At 44.0% G+C, this 16,170-nt stretch overlaps 6 protein-coding genes across 6 annotated transcripts; 2 read left to right on the top strand and 4 right to left on the bottom strand.

Moving 5' to 3' along the window:
* Positions 1-24: 24 nt before the first annotated feature.
* Positions 25-4,245, bottom strand: LOC117786776 (RNA polymerase-associated protein CTR9 homolog). The gene is made up of 5 exons (XM_034625157.1): positions 4,081-4,245; positions 3,894-3,992; positions 2,896-3,828; positions 1,867-2,703; positions 25-1,808 (listed from the first exon to the last, which is right to left on the bottom strand). The coding sequence occupies exons 1-5, from the start codon at positions 4,120-4,122 to the stop codon at positions 153-155; spliced, it is 3,567 nt and encodes a 1,188-aa protein (XP_034481048.1). The 5' UTR covers positions 4,123-4,245; the 3' UTR covers positions 25-152.
* A 142-nt stretch (positions 4,246-4,387) lies between these two features.
* LOC117786807 (5'-nucleotidase domain-containing protein 1) lies at positions 4,388-6,280 on the top strand. Its single transcript, XM_034625204.1, has one exon. The coding sequence runs from the start codon at positions 4,515-4,517 to the stop codon at positions 6,168-6,170; it is 1,656 nt and encodes a 551-aa protein (XP_034481095.1). The 5' UTR covers positions 4,388-4,514; the 3' UTR covers positions 6,171-6,280.
* An 856-nt stretch (positions 6,281-7,136) lies between these two features.
* Positions 7,137-8,874, bottom strand: LOC117786823 (acetyl-CoA acetyltransferase, cytosolic). Its single transcript, XM_034625230.1, has 5 exons — positions 8,721-8,874; positions 8,498-8,619; positions 8,307-8,419; positions 7,626-8,241; positions 7,137-7,569 (listed from the first exon to the last, which is right to left on the bottom strand). Exons 1-5 carry the CDS (start codon positions 8,761-8,763, stop codon positions 7,285-7,287), a joined length of 1,179 nt encoding a protein of 392 aa, XP_034481121.1. The 5' UTR covers positions 8,764-8,874; the 3' UTR covers positions 7,137-7,284.
* A 449-nt stretch (positions 8,875-9,323) lies between these two features.
* LOC117786864 (ras-related protein Rac1) lies at positions 9,324-11,332 on the top strand. The gene has a single exon (XM_034625280.1). It carries the CDS (start codon positions 9,665-9,667, stop codon positions 10,241-10,243), a length of 579 nt encoding a protein of 192 aa, XP_034481171.1. The 5' UTR covers positions 9,324-9,664; the 3' UTR covers positions 10,244-11,332.
* An 883-nt stretch (positions 11,333-12,215) lies between these two features.
* LOC117786836 (calumenin-B) lies at positions 12,216-13,494 on the bottom strand. Its single transcript, XM_034625246.1, has 2 exons — positions 12,969-13,494; positions 12,216-12,902 (listed from the first exon to the last, which is right to left on the bottom strand). Exons 1-2 carry the CDS (start codon positions 13,429-13,431, stop codon positions 12,388-12,390), a joined length of 978 nt encoding a protein of 325 aa, XP_034481137.1. The 5' UTR covers positions 13,432-13,494; the 3' UTR covers positions 12,216-12,387.
* Positions 13,495-13,694: 200 nt separating this feature from the next.
* Positions 13,695-16,092, bottom strand: LOC117786790 (rab5 GDP/GTP exchange factor). Its single transcript, XM_034625179.1, has 3 exons — positions 15,852-16,092; positions 15,220-15,781; positions 13,695-15,159 (listed from the first exon to the last, which is right to left on the bottom strand). Exons 1-3 carry the CDS (start codon positions 15,994-15,996, stop codon positions 13,725-13,727), a joined length of 2,142 nt encoding a protein of 713 aa, XP_034481070.1. The 5' UTR covers positions 15,997-16,092; the 3' UTR covers positions 13,695-13,724.
* Between the last annotated feature and the right edge of the window lie 78 nt (positions 16,093-16,170).

Raw genomic sequence — 16,170 nt, 5'->3', positions numbered from 1 at the left:
TGGTGCCAGTGCATTAGATAAATATGCAGGATATAAAAGTTGTATATGACTTTTCTTTTAATTGCATTGCAGAAGTTTTAATTGCTTTGTTTAATTAACTGCCACACATTTAATATTTGCATATCTTATACAATTAAGTGCTTTACTTATTTTCAATTGCTGGCCGCTGAACCGGAACGAGATCGAGAACGACTGCGTGAGGGAGAACGAGAACCGGAGCCAGAGCGTGAACGAGAACGCGACTTGGACTTGGATTTGGAGCGTGAGTGTGAACGAGATGGCGACTTTGATTTGGACTTGGATCTGCTACCAGAGCGAGAACGAGAACGTGAACGGGATACAGACTTGGAGCGTGAACGGGAGCCAGATTTAGAGCGTGATCTTGAACGAGAGCCGGACTTGGAGCGTGAGCGGGATCTTGAGCGCGACCTATCGGATTCGCCGCCAGATTCAATGCGATTCTTGGCGCGCTTACGCTGGGCAACGCCATCGCTTTCGCTGCCACTGCCACTGCGACTCCTGCTGCGCTTCCGGCCACGATCACTGCCACTGGCGCTGCCACTGCGACTACGGCTGCGACTTCCGCTCTTTCTGCTGCCGGAACCGCTTCTGCTGCGACTGCGGTTGCTGCCACTGGCGCTGCCGGAGCGACTGCCGGATTTGCTTCTGCTTCGACTTCTGCTCCTGCTCCGACTCCGTTTGCCATCGCTTTCGGATTCGCTCGTTGATATCGTCTCCTTGGATACAATCTTGAGACGCTGCTTGCCGGACAGTTTCTCCTCCGATTTCTTAACATTCTTCTGCTGCTGCTTCTTCTTCTTCTTACTCTTGTCCCTGCCACCGGATTCCTCTTCGCTATCGCTCTCGTATTTCTCCGTTTTACGTTTACGTCCGCTGCCCTTCTTCCGCTCACCCTTGCTCTTCTTCTTGGCGGGTCTTTCATTGCCCTCACGTGGTGCTCCATCTCCGCTGTCTGTGCCGGAGATGTAATCATCCTTGCGTGGTCGTCCGCTGCCTTTCTTGCGCTCCTTTTCAGCCGGTGCGTCTGCGATGATGAGCAAATTCTTTGTCTTCTCCACGTACTCCTGTCGCTTGGCAAGCAGTTGATCCCGCGATGTCTGGGCTTCCTCCTCGCGTCGTTTGCGTTGCTCCGCAACCTTTAGCTTGAAGGCTTCACGCTCCTCCTCCTGTCGACGGCGCAGCGTGCGCTCCTCCTCATCAATGCGACGAGCCCGTCCCACATGGTACTGCGCCTGCGACAACAGATCCTGACAGGTGTTGGCCTCTACGGCGGCCACTTCAATATTGAAGCGCGTCTTGTCACCGTGCACGGATAGGTATTGGAAGTACTTGTGAGCCAGCTCCAGTTCATGTACAGCCTGCAGCACCACTTCCAGCGTGGATTTCTCATCCTTGAGTATGGCCATGGCCAGACGGGACAGCACCACGGCTATGTTGAAGAGCAGCACAGTGTCCTGGGGCGCAACTCGACGCGCCTTGAGCAGCACAGACTTGGCTTCCACCAGCTTATTGGCCCGGAGATAGGCACGGGCGAGGTACTGCATCACCTCGACGTTGTTGTGCTTGTAGAACTTCTTCATGCAGTTCTCATACATCTGTATGGCGCTGATGTACTGCTTCTGCTCCACGTAGACATGGGCAATGTTCAGCCACACATCGCAGAAGTCAGCGGTGGCTTCTCTCACCTGGGCGAAGATGTCGCGCGCTTCGATGACGCATCCCTTGTGGGCAAGCACGGCACCAATCCCGTTGGTGGCCCAGATGTTACGTGGATCCGTGCGCAGCACCTAAAAGAAGAGGATTACGCTTGAGATTGCTTATAATCTTCCCATTCCCTTTATTTACCTGCTTGAAAATGGCCAACGCCTTCTCCTGATGCTTGCGTTCCTTCTCCTTGTCACGACTTGGTTGATGCAGCGTCTGCAGCGAGAAGTTTCCCAAAGCAATCAAGGAATACGCATCCGATGCCGTAGCCGGATTCTTAAGTATGGTCTCAAAGTTCTTTTGGCCAAGAGCAAACTGCATTTTGGCCAAATGCAGATTGCCCAGCAGTGACCTCGCATCCGGATTGTCATTGTTGATATTGAGGGCATCCTTGAAGAAATCCGAGGCGACAAAGATCAAACCCTTGTCACGGGCCATGCAGCCCAATCGTAGATAGCAATCAATGTAATTAGGATGCTCCTTGAGAATCTCCTTGTACAGTTTATCGGCCACATCGAAGCTGCTCATGGCCTCGTTCAATCTTGCCAGATTGTACTTCATGGTCACCTGTATGGACTCGTAATATTTGACATCCTTATCCATCTCGGAGCTGGCATGTTGCAATGCCGATTCCAGCGTGTCCTTGGCCATTTTCAGATTACCCAAACGATAATGCAGTGAGGCGACATTATTTTGTATCTCCGCCGGAATCTCGTACTTGGCTTTATCCCGTAAAATGCTGGAGGCAGTGCCATAAGCATTCAACGATGCCTGCAGATCGTTCTGTTCCAATATCTGGGCCAGCTCAATCCATGCCTCAATGTCCTCGGGAAACTGTTCGGTGACCTTCTTGAGGTGTGTCTTGGCCATGTCGCGCTTCGTCTGCGAGTTGGAGTGCGCATAGAGTGAACCAAGGATCTTCATGGTCTCGTAATTGCCCGGCTGAATCTTCAGCACTTTCTCAAAACATAACGCAGCCTGTAAATAGAATAATGGAAAGGTTTAATTAAAGGATTCCAAATAAGATAAAAAATTAAACACGAAAAAGAACCTATCTTAATTTAAAAGTCTCAAGTATAATTTTTCAAGCTTACAATCGTTAAGTTCCTTAAAAAACTTTATCCTGACTGAGTGACTCATTTATTATATTATTTAGATAGTTCCACTTACTTTCTCAGTGTCACCGCGATAGATGTACATCTGTCCTAATCCATACTGGGGCAGCACAAAGTTGGCTGGAGCAATCTGCGTGGACTGATAGTAGTACTGAAAGGCCTGATCATAGTCGCTTTGGGCATGAAAGCTGCGGGCCAGCTGGTAACAACTCTCGGCACGCATCGCCTCGTTCTCAGTGTTGTGGAAGGCATGGAGTGCCAGATGATGCACCTTCTGATAGTCCTTTTTGAAGAAGAAATGATTGGCCAGATGATTCAAGACCATGGGATTGGCATTGTCAATGGTGTAAGCCTTGGACAACATTTGCACGCCCAGCTTATTGGATTCCGGCTCCAGTTGATTTAGTTTGAGCACGGCCAGACCTATCAAGGCGCCCACACATTGCTGATCCAGCTGCAGGGCACGCTCAAAGGCCAACTTGGCCTTCTCCGCATTGCCCATCTTGAGGAAACAATGCGCCATTCCAATTCGAACATTGGCCGGACAATTTGGATTCGTTCGCAGCGCCTTTTTGTAGAAGGCCATGGCACCGCGATAATCCTTGCGATTAAATGCAATGCACGCTTTGCCCAGCAGAGATGGTATATTGGATGGAGACTGGTTAAGCACAAAGTTGAACTGTGCATCCGCCTGATCCATTTTGTCACCCTCGAGCAAACAGAAGTAGGCACGTCCCAGCAAATGGCTTTGATCGTACATAATGATCTTATCCGCACTCGTGTACAGATTGGTGGCCTTCATGAACAGCTCGCGTTTCTTGTCCTTGGACTTTTCACGGTACGCCTCCTGCACATAATGGGCGGCCAACATGTCCAGAGCACGCATCTGATCCGTTTTAAAATCACGATAATCCGTGGTGCCCTTCTCCCGTGCTGCCTCCAGCAGCGTAATGAAGTCATCGGTCTTCTTTTGCTTGTAGTACGCCAACTGCAGAAAAGTCATAAAGAATGATTCGATGCTCCGTCGGATCAGATATTAAATGCATCACTTACCGCGACATTAACCCAGACGTGCAAAGGAGCACGCTCCTGTAGCAGTATGCTAAACACCTCGGAGCATTCTGGCAATTGGTCTGGATCCACCTCGATGACCTGTATGCATTTTTCGTAATAGTTTTATTTTTTTTCTTTTAGCAAACGCGGGCATTGAAGGCTGTTTGTACAGGCTGCCCACACTTACCTCGTCGGTGTCCTGGAGCGGAATTTCAATGCATGTGGACATGATTGCAGTGACCTTGGCTCAAGAACCAAACACTTGGGCACTTAAACGCGTTTTATTTACGCAAAATAAACCACAATTCACTTTTTAATGCGGTACGCTAGCCATAAACGAAAACACTCACACTGACAATATATATCGAAACATAGCGTTGCTCATCGATAGCTAAGCGTGAGGATTAATCGGCAATGCTACACGTCTGTATCGATTCATCGATAGCCATGCGTGAGGATTCATCGAAGCGTTTGAAGTGGAAATCGAATTGCCAACGATTGTTTTGTGAGGTGGCAATCAATTTGAGTATTAAAAAAAATTATGTAGGTTATAAAATTTAATAGTAAAATGTATTATTTAGATTAAAATTGAATGCAAGAAATGTATTAGGCCATAGCAAAATGCAAGTGGGCGTCTGGCGAGTGAGCGTGTGCCAACTGGCGGCCAAAGCACGCGCCACAACAACAACAACAGCAATATCAGCAATCGCAACAGCAACAAAATTCCAAGCAAAAAAAGTATACAAACAAAGTCAAACAGATGTTCTGTGCAAATTACGTAAGGGCTGTCAAGGCTTCGCAAAATTGGCGCTAAATTCTACACGTGAGGGTGGCAACAATCAGCTGTGCGGCGAGCGCATTCAAACAGCGGCAATAAGGGCAACACAGTTGATAACAAAACGCAGTTTCGTTAGTTACTCTCGATATTCGGCAAGCACCATTATGAATTCCTATTGCAAGGAACTTACACTGATGACCTATGACATCATTGGCTTTGACTTGGATGGAACTCTGCTGCGCTATGACTTGCAGCACATGACAACGTTGATTTACAATTCACTTAAGCAATATCTGGTCGAGCACAAGGGTTATCCAGAGGCGTTGCTGCAGCAAAAGCTGGACATGGATTTCCTGCAGAAGGGTCTCATCCTGGACGGCACTCGTGGCAATGTGTTAAAGTTAAGCCACGAGGCGACAATCCTTCGTGCCTCGCATGGCACACGTCTGCTGAGCGATGCTGAGATTGTGGCCATCTATGGACCTGAACGACGCTGGGACGTGTCCACGGCCTTCTACAAGGATCCACTGTCCACCTGGAATGGACCGAGTTCGTTGCAGATGCGCGCGCTTCTCGATTTCTTTGACATGCCCAGTTCCCTGGTGTTTGCCCAGGCGGTGGATATTGTGGACAGGAACAGCGGTTCAAGTGGAGCACCCAAGGAGTACAAAGTGTGGGAGGATTTACTAGATGGTCTAATGCTGAACTACAGCCGGGATAACTTCAGCAACGACAAGAGTCTCTACTTTAAAGCCATGCGAGCTGATCCCCAACGTTATGTGCTCCGGAGCAGTGACAAGCTTATCTCTTGGCTCCAAGAATTGCGGGCCAATGGCAAGAAGCTGTTTCTGTTGACCGGCTCCAACATTGACTTTGCCAACTTGACGGCCACGCAGGCACTTGGACGAGATTGGCAGCAGCTGTTCGACTTCGTGGTCACGTTTGCCAAGAAACCGGGATTCTTTACCATGAAACGACCCTTTTTGGTCGTGGACAATGAGGCTAAGCATGAGCTGCCCGGCAGCGAGCTAAATCTGGAGACGGATCTCAAGTCTGGGGAGATCTACTCGCAGGGCAATTGGCATCAGTTGCATTTGTCGATGGCCAAGCTATTGAACAAGGACACAGTCGAGGCACGTGCTCTTTACTTTGGTGACAACATCATCCAAGATATCTATACGCCTGTCAAGCATCGTGACTTTGATGCGGTGGCCATTGCCGAGGAGCTGTCACTTGTGGATCAAAAGGATTATCAATTTAACTCAGTGATGTCTTCCAATTTTTGGGACTCGTATTTCTTTATTGGCGACACGCCAACACTCTGGTCCGGCTTCATTGCCAATTATGCCCAAATCTGTGTTAGCTCCATGGATCAAATGGCCCAAATGCCGCCCACAGAACGCATCGTGTCCACCAATGTAAATGGCTTCTATCCGGCGATGCCCCAGCAACTCATGAGCAGCAACCTGACGACCTCCTGGCACGGAGGTGGTGTCTAAAAATAGCCCATTTCTTATCAATAACTTTGCATCCCAGCTGCATACAAATTTATCTATAAATTGAAATTATTCTAGACCTGCCTGCAATAAACAAACTCAAATAGATTCAATTAGTATTCGCCTGAGAGATTATTATACTAGAAATTCATAGCCCATGTTAGCTTAACTATTGTATTGTTCCAGTATTTGAATGTTTGCAACGTATTACATACTATAATACTTGTAAATGAAAACTGACTAACATTGTTAAATGTAAGCAATTGAAGGGATTGTCTACTATAATAACTATTCCCTGACAGGCTTAGGTAATTCCTAGAACTTACTAATCACGTTACAAGGTCAATTTAATAAACTAGATATCAGCAACAAAATTTCTTCAACTTTTATAAATCCCATGGGTTCAAATTTTATTAAACCTTTTTTGTAGAATTTTATAAGTTGTAAAGAATTCAAATATTTTACCATATAGGTATGTTATGATGGTTAAATATTAAATATACTTACAACTTTAACCAAATATAAACTAGTTTGCTGATAGACAATTTTTGTATTTTTATAAAAATTACAAGTTAAACCGTTAATAAATTAGTTCACATCATTCAATCTTTGTGTACTTATATTTTGAAATCTTACAGTTTTTAAATTGACTACACTAGGATAACGACCGATTTTATGGAATCCCCCGATGAGGAACAAAATAAAAAAGCAATTTTAAATTGATCTAACTGAATAATTTTGCCGAAATTAACACTCTCCTGAATTTATTTGTAATTACTTTTATAAATAATGCAATATAAATACTTCAATATTCTTAAAAACTTTAAGCAAGTATTAACTATTAATCTAATCTTTTGATATTATAAAAATGACAAGTTGAAATTTGAATAAATAATTCCCACAACCTGTTTTAATAACAAACACGCGCAATGCAATTTCACAACTCAGTGTAAATAAAAACAAACTTAATTTATTGTTTACATCTTTATACAAATATTTGTGACCACGTGTAATACCAAAATTAGGTGAAAAATAACAATACATCGAAAAATATAGAAGACTTTGCACTTATTAAGTGGGAAACTAATTGAATTCAATTGACAAATTGATAACGAATTTAGATGATGCGCTCCACGGCCAAAGCGATGCCCATGCCGCCGCCAATGCAAAGTGAGGCGATACCACGACGTCCTCCAGTGCGTTGAAGCGCGTAGAGCAACGTGACCAAGACACGTGCGCCGGAAGCACCAATGGGATGACCCAAGGCAATGGCGCCACCATGCACATTCACCTTGCTGGCATCCAGTTTGAGGCACTGCAGCACGGCCAGGGATTGGGCAGCGAAAGCCTCGTTCAGCTCATACAGATCGACGTCCTCGCATGTCCAGCCGATCTTCGCCAGCTAAAAAAGCAGAGTTTGTCATGAAGAATATTAATACAAAAGATAAAAAGACTTACCAGAGATTCGACAGCGGTAACTGGACCCAGACCCATCACCTTGGGTTCAATGCCGCTTTGTGCCCAGCCCACAATCTTGGCCAGCGGCTTGACGCCACGCTTGCTGACCTCCTCGCCGGACATGAGCAGCAATGCGGCAGCGGAATCATTTACGCCGGATGCATTGCCAGCGGTGATTGTGCCGTTATCCTTGAAAGCAGCCCGCAACTTTTGCAATCCTTCAATGTTGCTGCCGTACTTGATGTACTCATCCTTGCTGAATAGCGTTGTACCCTTTCGATCCTTAATCTCAACTGGCACAATCTCGTTGTCAAAGTATCCTTTGGTTTGAGCCAGCTCCGCACGCTGTTGGGACTCGACGGCGGAAACATCCTGCGCCTCGCGACTTATTTGATACTGCTCCGCGAGATTCTCCGCTGTGACGCCCATGTGGATGATCTCCATGGCATCGGTGAGGCCATCGTTGAGCATGGAATCCACCAGTGTGCCAGGTCCCATTTTGACGCCCTGTCGCAGATGCATCACGTGTGGAGCCAGCGACATGTTCTCCTGGCCACCGGCAACAACAATTTGCGCATCTCCAGATCTTATCGCCTGGTAGCCCAGCACAACAGTTCTACAATCAAGTCATATCATTAGTTATATCATCATAGGTTCAAAGTCTGGAATTGGATTCCTTACTTCAAACCGGATCCGCAGAGCATGTTGATGCCATAAGCGGGCACTTCAATGGGCAGACCCGCTTTCAGGGAGGCTTGACGGGCGGGATTCTGACCTTGTCCCGCCGTAAGTGTCTGTAAATGAGTTTTTTTTTATCATTTACATAACAATGATAAATATTCCAACAGCAAATGAGATCATTATTATCTTACCTGACCCATGATGACTTCGTTGACATGTGGCGCCTCCACATTGGCCCTCCTCATCACCTCCTTGATGACCACACTGCCCAGATCAGAGGCCTTCAGTTTAGAAAGCGTGCCATTGAAACTGCCTACAATAACAACAACAAAAACAAATGAAATGCAAAGAGAAAGTTTTTATTTTTGGGGGATAGAATATTGCATCAGTTTTCTATGAAAATCATTTGTTTACCAATGGGAGTTCGCGCTGCAGATACGATGAACACGTCAGCCATGTTTTGCAAGCAATAAATTTAGCTAATGTTTACAGTTTATCTTATAAATTAGCAAACAATATTGTTTGGTGGAGCGAATGCGTTCTTGCTTATTTGAGCGCGTTTAAACTAATGATATCGCACTGGCGAAAATCAAATTAACAGTAACGAATTCGCCGCAACTACACACTTGTATGCTGCGCTGACACTTGTTAGCTAATTTATCGATATAATTGATAGAAATTGGATAAAACTAAAATATTTAAATTAATATCTGATACTTATTTAAAAAACAATATCACGTATTTAAAAAATGGAGACTTTTAATATACTTAAGCAAAACATAACATTACATGATTCAAGTAAATAAAATCAGCACTGCAAATTTTGTTGCATTCTTTTTTTCAAAGCGACATAATTTGTTAGTGACATTTGTCACTAACTTTAGGCTTTATTATTTAAATTATAACCGTTTTTTTTAATTTATTAACAATTTATTTAAATTGCTTGCAACTATCGATAGCTGTAACAGGCACTAATCGATGTATCTGCAATGCTCGATGATTATTGTGCTTTTATAATATCGATGGGTTGTTATATCGATACGCTATCAGGCAGTACACAGAAAATTATTTTTTGCTGAAAAAAACGCACAAAACGCGCATTAAAAACACAAAAAGAACAAACGCGCCCATCTTGCGACGGCCAGACAGGTCGCGAGTCATTAAATATACATAGTGAGCAACCAAAGGCGACGTTTTAAGGAGCCGACCGAGCGACAGCAACAGCCCCAGCCCTCGCCCAACAACAACAACTGTAACAGCAACAACAACGCCAACAGCACCACCCTAACCAAAGACAACTACAAATACAACTACAACTACAATCACACAAAGCAGCAGCAGCAGCAAACGCAACAAATATGCAGGCGATTAAGTGTGTCGTTGTGGGTGACGGTGCCGTCGGTAAAACTTGCCTGCTCATCTCGTATACGACAAATGCATTTCCCGGCGAATACATACCCACCGTATTCGACAATTACTCCGCCAATGTGATGGTCGATGCGAAGCCAATCAATTTGGGACTATGGGATACGGCCGGACAAGAGGATTACGATCGTTTGCGTCCATTATCGTATCCACAGACAGATGTCTTTCTCATTTGCTTCTCGCTGGTGAATCCGGCATCGTTTGAGAATGTGCGCGCCAAATGGTATCCGGAGGTACGTCATCATTGCCCCAGCACACCAATCATTTTGGTGGGCACCAAGCTGGATTTGCGTGACGACAAGAATACGATTGAGAAGCTGCGTGATAAGAAACTGGCGCCGATAACATATCCGCAGGGATTGGCCATGGCCAAGGAGATTGGAGCTGTCAAATATCTGGAGTGCTCAGCGCTAACGCAAAAGGGATTGAAGACGGTCTTCGATGAGGCCATCAGATCGGTTCTATGTCCCGTTCTGCAGCCAAAGTCGAAGCGTAAATGCGCATTGCTCTAATTTTAAGATGCACACACACAACACACACACACACCACACACACAGAGGAACACCCACGAAGCATTGTATTTGTATTTGTCGTCAAGTCTATTTAATAACGTAATATTATTAACTAATAACAATTATGTAACTTAAGCAGCAGTCAGCAAGCTAAGCGAAGAAGAAGAGCAAGAGAGAGAGAGAGAGAGTTGAGAGCGTGCCCAGGAGCAAGAAGGGATCCTGAATCCTGTCCAGATTCAGCAGCTTATCTGCTCCACACGCTTGAGAAACCGAATTTTCTATACTAACTTTTCAAGTTCTGTTCTGTTCTGTTAATCGTCCTTTGTCGTTTTCACATTTGTTTCGTTTCGTGTGTTTTGTTTTTCATTTCAATTACAATTTGAACTAATTTCAACCATGTGCATTAATTTGAACTAAAAGTTAATTAAAAATTAATGTTGTAAAACCAAAAAAAAAACTATAAAAAAAAAAGAACTTTATAAAAAGGAAATTGTATCTAAGGAGCCGAATAGTCGCAACAGCATAAATGAAAAGTCGCCTCTTAAAATAGATGAAGATGAAGATCATAATGATGATGATATTGAATGATGTATCAGTCAGTAAACGTTCCATTGCAATTACAATTTAAATAACTACACATATTGTATTTAGATGTTGATTGAAACTGTTGCTGAGAAACGAAGGTAGTGAGAAGCTGGAAAATAATGGCAAAGATTAGGCAGAATATTATAATAAAAAAAAACAAAAACATATACATATATATAAAACAAAAGAAAATTTATAAATTTTCGATGTATGGGATGCAATTCCTAAAGGCATCAGCGCAATTTCCATATTGTGTGGAACCAAACCAACTTTTTAATTGCCTAGATCCAGGAGCTACATAATAAGATAATGTCCTTCGTATACTATGTACATGTACTGATTTAAAATACACAACAAAGAAACACAAAATGAAACTTTGAATACTTTGTATTTTAAATATTGAGAAAAAAATGCGAAAAACGTAAAAACAGCAAATTTATAACATACATAAAATTCATACATAAATGTGTCAATGGAATTCAAATAAAGCATATAAAAATTTAATTGTACAGCATCTTGAATACCCTCCATGTAGCACACCACAAACAGTTTTATACAGTATGTTAAGTAATTGATTTGACAGTAAAAATATTTGAATATTGTAGTAAGTTTATTCTTATAGTTTCTTATGTTTTGTATGTAGCTGAGAAGAATTAAAAATATTAATGAAATTCCATTCTTTTTCAAAACAATTACTCCACATACTGTAGATACACAAAATCAGAAATGTACACAGTGTGTATACTTATTTTATGAATTTTTATTTTAATTCTTATTGTATTATTTTTGTCTATGATTTTTATAATTTAAAAAAAAGATAAATAATTTGCATCGAATTTAAGTATATTTTTGTTCATAGGAAAACAAATATGTGAATTTTAAGTGAGTCAAGACATATTCTTGAGTAACTGTATAATTATGTATGGACAATTTCCAGCGACCTCAACAGGTCTCTTTGGTTTTCAATTTCAACATTTATTATGGCGTATCATTGACAAAATGCTTATCACAGCAAAAACAACATAGTGAAAGAAAAAACAAAAAGAAGTAATATGAAATCAGCGTTCAACGCAAGAGATTTGGATTATTATTGTTGTTGTTGTTGGAATGTTCTCGCAGCTGGAAATCAATCGGGCACAGCGGCGCAACAACAAAAGCGTTTTATGTTTATGTTACAGAGGCGGACGCGTTCCACACACACATGCACTCACTTGTGTGTGAGTGATTGAGTGCATAAATATGTGTGTGTGTTCCATGACGTGTCCATAAGCAGAGATACACATAATGAATGCGATCCCCATGGACCAATCACCTATCAGATCAAGAGTCTGTGTGGATGACGTGGATGTTTTTGTACGCACATCAATAAAAATGCTGAAATCAAATCAATTTAACATAATTGAGGCTTTTCTTAAAGCCACAGTCGTATATTTTTTATTATTAATGCACTTGTCAGATTTCACTTAATCGCTAAATTATGTATTACACTTTATTTGGCATATTCGAGATTGAGATTTCTTAGTTTCCCATTGTTATAGTCTCTCTCCAGATTATAGATTCTAGAACTCATCGTGGCGGGCTAGAGCTTCACCAAAGTCTGTGGCCTGGGAGCCAACGAATACATCGTATTTGTCCAGTACCTCATGCTTGGTCAGCTGCTCATCGTGATCCACGTCTGCCTCGAATATCAGATGCTTCGCCTCGCTCTCGGCATGATCAAAGTCATTGGGCACAATCCATTGCCGGATTTCCGTCTCTGTCAGGAAACCATCGCCGTCCAGATCGCGATGTTTGGTGAATGCTTCCCGTTCACTGAGCACCCACTCGGGCTCCTCCTCTCCCTCTGTGGATGGGCGGTACATGTCGCCGATGTATTCATCTACTGAGATTTTGCCATCCTTGTCCTTGTCCAAATCCTCGGTGGTCTCCTGCAGCACCACGTCACGCATGGTGGGATGCTCCTCGGGATGCAGAAAGGCGGTGAACTCCTCGCGTGTCAGCTGATCATCCAAATCCAGATCGGCAACAGCCCAGCGACGACGATCCCGTTTCAGCATGCTCTTGTAGGAGACACCTTTCAGAGTTTGGCATTATTTGAGTATCATTTCCTATATATAATCCTTAATCTTCAGTTGCTTACCATGCTCCTCTTGCTCAAGCTCTTCCTTGTCCAATGCATCCATAAATCCATAGACAGTATTGCGATAAACCTCCCAGCCGATAGTTGCATTGCCATCGGGATTATGTTGACGCCACACGCGTCCCACATCTTCATCGATGTAACGACGTTGTGTGTATTTAATCCAATTCTTCAGCTCAGCCAATGTGATGAAACCGTTCTTATCTTCATCAATGCGATCCACAATCATTCCTAGACGCCTCTTACTCTCCTCCGGCGTGAGTTCGTCAAACTTCTTGGCTTCATCGGCACCCAAAAAGGCTTCGTGGTCGTACTTGGCATTGTGCTCGCCGCCCTCAAAGTGCTTGTCGTGGAGGGAGTCGTGTTCCAGTGGATCGTGGAACAGTTCACCGGCCGGTATACTCGAGGCAACAACAACGCCTATCGCTGCAACAGCAACAAGTACAAATATTCCAGTTCTCATTTTTCGGACCAGAACACAACTGTTCGCTTTGACAACTCAAGCAAAAGTAAATTCTAGTTGGACCGAGCTCTAAAGTCGCCCACCAACAGTGCTGCCAACTTGATTGAATAGTCATGTCGCAACAAAAAACGGGTTGGCAGCCTTGTATACCGGAAATAGCATTTAATAACGTTTTTTTGTCAATTGAAAATTTATTTATTAAAATGCTTATGAGTTATTGTTAATTTATATAAATAAATATGTGCAATTGAAATCAAGCGTTATTTACAATTTGTTACGTGCAGAGTGAACATCTATTTGTTGCCATCAACCGGATCATTGATATCCAGATTGAGCGAGCTGAAATCTCCAGTGTTGCAGGAAATGCTAGGAATATCAAAGTTTGAGAAGCCGCGATAATTGGCCACCTCTGGCTTTAGAGGCGATGGCAGGAGCACATCAGTTCCCGGCACATCACAATCTATTAAACTATCCGTTGTGGTATCCAGCAGACTTGTTTCCACAGCGCTGCTCTTAACGACTGTTTTTGTGACAAGTGGATCAAATTCATCGAGGTTCAACTTGGACTCATCTGCGACGCTGTTGTCCCCGCTCTGGTCGGACAAATCGAAATCATAGTTGATGTTGGTCAGACCGCCATGGTATTCCGTGCCCAGCATTAAGACATCTCCATTGTCAGAGGATTCTTCCAGCAGCGAGACGGCGTCAAAAGGCGTGTAATTGAAAATGGGCGAGGAAAATACCTGATCTTGCTGTGGCATATTCTGATGCAGTGGTGATAGACGTCCAACAGTGGTAATGCTGGTATCCTTGAGGGATAAAGTGTGTGCCGCTTCCAAATGTAAATCCTCTGGCGTTATAGTTCGCAAATCCTTCCCCTTTGCGGTCAATGAGTGTTGACCAAGTGCACCACTTAGCAGATTGGACTGATAGTGGCCAACAGCGGCTTCAACGCCATCCTGGACAAGATGAGCACGTGCCTGTTTAATAAGAAACTCTGGCGTTTTAATGGGCAAAAGAGTCAGCGGTGCTTTGGCCATCACTGTGTCCACCTTGTCAGTCACCTCGCGCTGGAAGTCAATGAGTTCCCGCTCAAAGTCCGTAATACCCGTGCTGATCATTGAATTGCGCTTCTGCAGTAGCTCCATGCACTTCATGTTCTCCGAGATTAGATGCAGACTCTCACAGGCCAACAGTGCGCTCTCCCAGGGTGTGTTGTAAACCTGTTCTCCCGACATTAAGGCCTCAAATTCCTCAGAGCTGATGCTTAGGCTCTCACCATTGAGGTTCTCAATGAAGGCGATGGCCGAGCACAGATTGGTGAAGTAGTAACCACCTTCGCCGCTCATAACGCGCGATGCGTTGGTGAAGCGATTGACAAAGTTCAGATTGCTGTGCAGCCGGACGGGATTCGCTTTGAGCACCACAAAGATTAGGGCCGGCAGGAAGTCATCGGCACTGGCTGGACCTCCAGTTGCACGTTTCAAGAGCTCAAAGATGTGACGACAACAGCGTACTGTGCACAGGAGCTTCTCCTGCGGCGAGTAGTAGGAGTCAATGCCCACCAGCTCCGATATGGCATTGTAGACCAAATCTCTCGATTCTGCATTCACCTCATCGATGCTGCAGTCCAGATGCTTGGTTGTTATCCAGCTTAATTGACGTATGCGCTTCTGGACTTTGACATCGCACTCCTCGTCTGTGGTAAAGTACGGACTAAAAAGGAAACTACAATAGAAGGAGAGATAAGAGATAAATGATGACGCAGAGATCTTAAAGATGACTCACTTGTGATTCTGTGTCATCACAACTTTCTCAAAGAAATCTATTGCAATGTCCCGATCCTCATTTGTAACAATCTCAAAGCGTGCATCGTTGTGCACAACATCTGCAAATCGTGTGTACGCGTTCTGTACAAGATCGGACAACTCATCCACATTCTTGCTGTTGTTGTTGTTCATGTACTTGCGAATGTCATGGTCCAAATGTTGGATTTCGCTCTTCAGCTTACGCTTGGCACCGTCGGGCAAACGGAGCTGCCGCAGTTGCAGCATAAATTGACTCTCGGTTGCAGTTGGAACTCGTTTCTCTGGCTGTTGTTGTTGTTGTTGTTGTCCAACAGCTGGGAATTTACCTTTCAGCGTCTTTTGTAGCACCGCTGGCACCAAGGTCTTTTTCTTTGGCATTGTGCTCTGTGTCTCGTTCTGTGCCTGCTCCTTCTCCTTCTCCGGCTGCTTCTTTGACTTTGAGCGACCCAGAGAGAGCAAATGCTGCGGCGACCTGCGCTCAGTGTGTCCGCCAGCGGAACTGGGTACACTGTTAATCGTTTCATTATCCTCCCGAGCTTTCTCTGAATAACGGGAAGCACAACCATGACTAATTATTGCTTTAATAGATAAACCCAGAGCAATTTTGCTTACGCTTTTTCCGCTGCTTATCGTTGCGCTCGCGAAAACATTTCGAGCACAGTCCATCGAACTGTGTATTCCCATAGAATCCACAGCCCTGACGACACTTTAGATCTTGCTGCCCGATTCGCAGCATGGGCGCGCGGTTCGCCATCATTGGGCGTGGTCTTTAAACAATTTTGATAGACTTCTAGATGATTTTCTTAAATTTCAAGCGATTTATTAAGTTACATCGTCAACAAGCTGCGCTCGATTGCAGATAAAACAGCTGTGCAGTGGTATCGATACTTATACATAAATGGATCGATATGTCGATAATCTACTCACTATC

The sequence above is a fragment of the Drosophila innubila genome (assembly GCF_004354385.1).
Source record: "Drosophila innubila isolate TH190305 chromosome 3L unlocalized genomic scaffold, UK_Dinn_1.0 0_D_3L, whole genome shotgun sequence".
NCBI lineage: Eukaryota > Metazoa > Arthropoda > Insecta > Diptera > Drosophilidae > Drosophila > Drosophila innubila.
This window is presented reverse-complemented; position numbering and strand designations above follow the sequence as displayed.

Excerpts from the sequence above, each read along its gene's own strand:
- LOC117786776 (XM_034625157.1), bottom strand. The coding sequence starts at position 4,122 with ATGTCCACATGCATTGAAATTCCGCTCCAGGACACCGACGAG. Across the intron at positions 2,704-2,895 it reads ATCGCGGTGACACTGAGAAA|GCTGCGTTATGTTTTGAGAA; the intron begins GTAAGTGGAACT and ends TTCTATTTACAG. Across the intron at positions 1,809-1,866 it reads CGTTGGCCATTTTCAAGCAG|GTGCTGCGCACGGATCCACG; the intron begins GTAAATAAAGGG and ends CTCTTCTTTTAG.
- LOC117786807 (XM_034625204.1), top strand. The coding sequence starts at position 4,515 with ATGCAAGTGGGCGTCTGGCGAGTGAGCGTGTGCCAACTGGCGGCCAAA.
- LOC117786823 (XM_034625230.1), bottom strand. The coding sequence starts at position 8,763 with ATGGCTGACGTGTTCATCGTATCTGCAGCGCGAACTCCCATTG. Across the intron at positions 8,242-8,306 it reads CTCTGCGGATCCGGTTTGAA|AACTGTTGTGCTGGGCTACC; the intron begins GTAAGGAATCCA and ends ACTTGATTGTAG. Across the intron at positions 7,570-7,625 it reads TTACCGCTGTCGAATCTCTG|CTGGCGAAGATCGGCTGGAC; the intron begins GTAAGTCTTTTT and ends CTGCTTTTTTAG.
- LOC117786864 (XM_034625280.1), top strand. The coding sequence starts at position 9,665 with ATGCAGGCGATTAAGTGTGTCGTTGTGGGTGACGGTGCCGTCGGTAAA.
- LOC117786836 (XM_034625246.1), bottom strand. The coding sequence starts at position 13,431 with ATGAGAACTGGAATATTTGTACTTGTTGCTGTTGCAGCGATAGGCGTT. Across the intron at positions 12,903-12,968 it reads GCTTGAGCAAGAGGAGCATG|GTGTCTCCTACAAGAGCATG; the intron begins GTAAGCAACTGA and ends AAACTCTGAAAG.
- LOC117786790 (XM_034625179.1), bottom strand. The coding sequence starts at position 15,996 with ATGATGGCGAACCGCGCGCCCATGCTGCGAATCGGGCAGCAAGATCTA. Across the intron at positions 15,782-15,851 it reads CGATAAGCAGCGGAAAAAGC|AGAAAGCTCGGGAGGATAAT; the intron begins GTAAGCAAAATT and ends CCCGTTATTCAG. Across the intron at positions 15,160-15,219 it reads GTGATGACACAGAATCACAA|TTTCCTTTTTAGTCCGTACT; the intron begins GTGAGTCATCTT and ends CTTCTATTGTAG.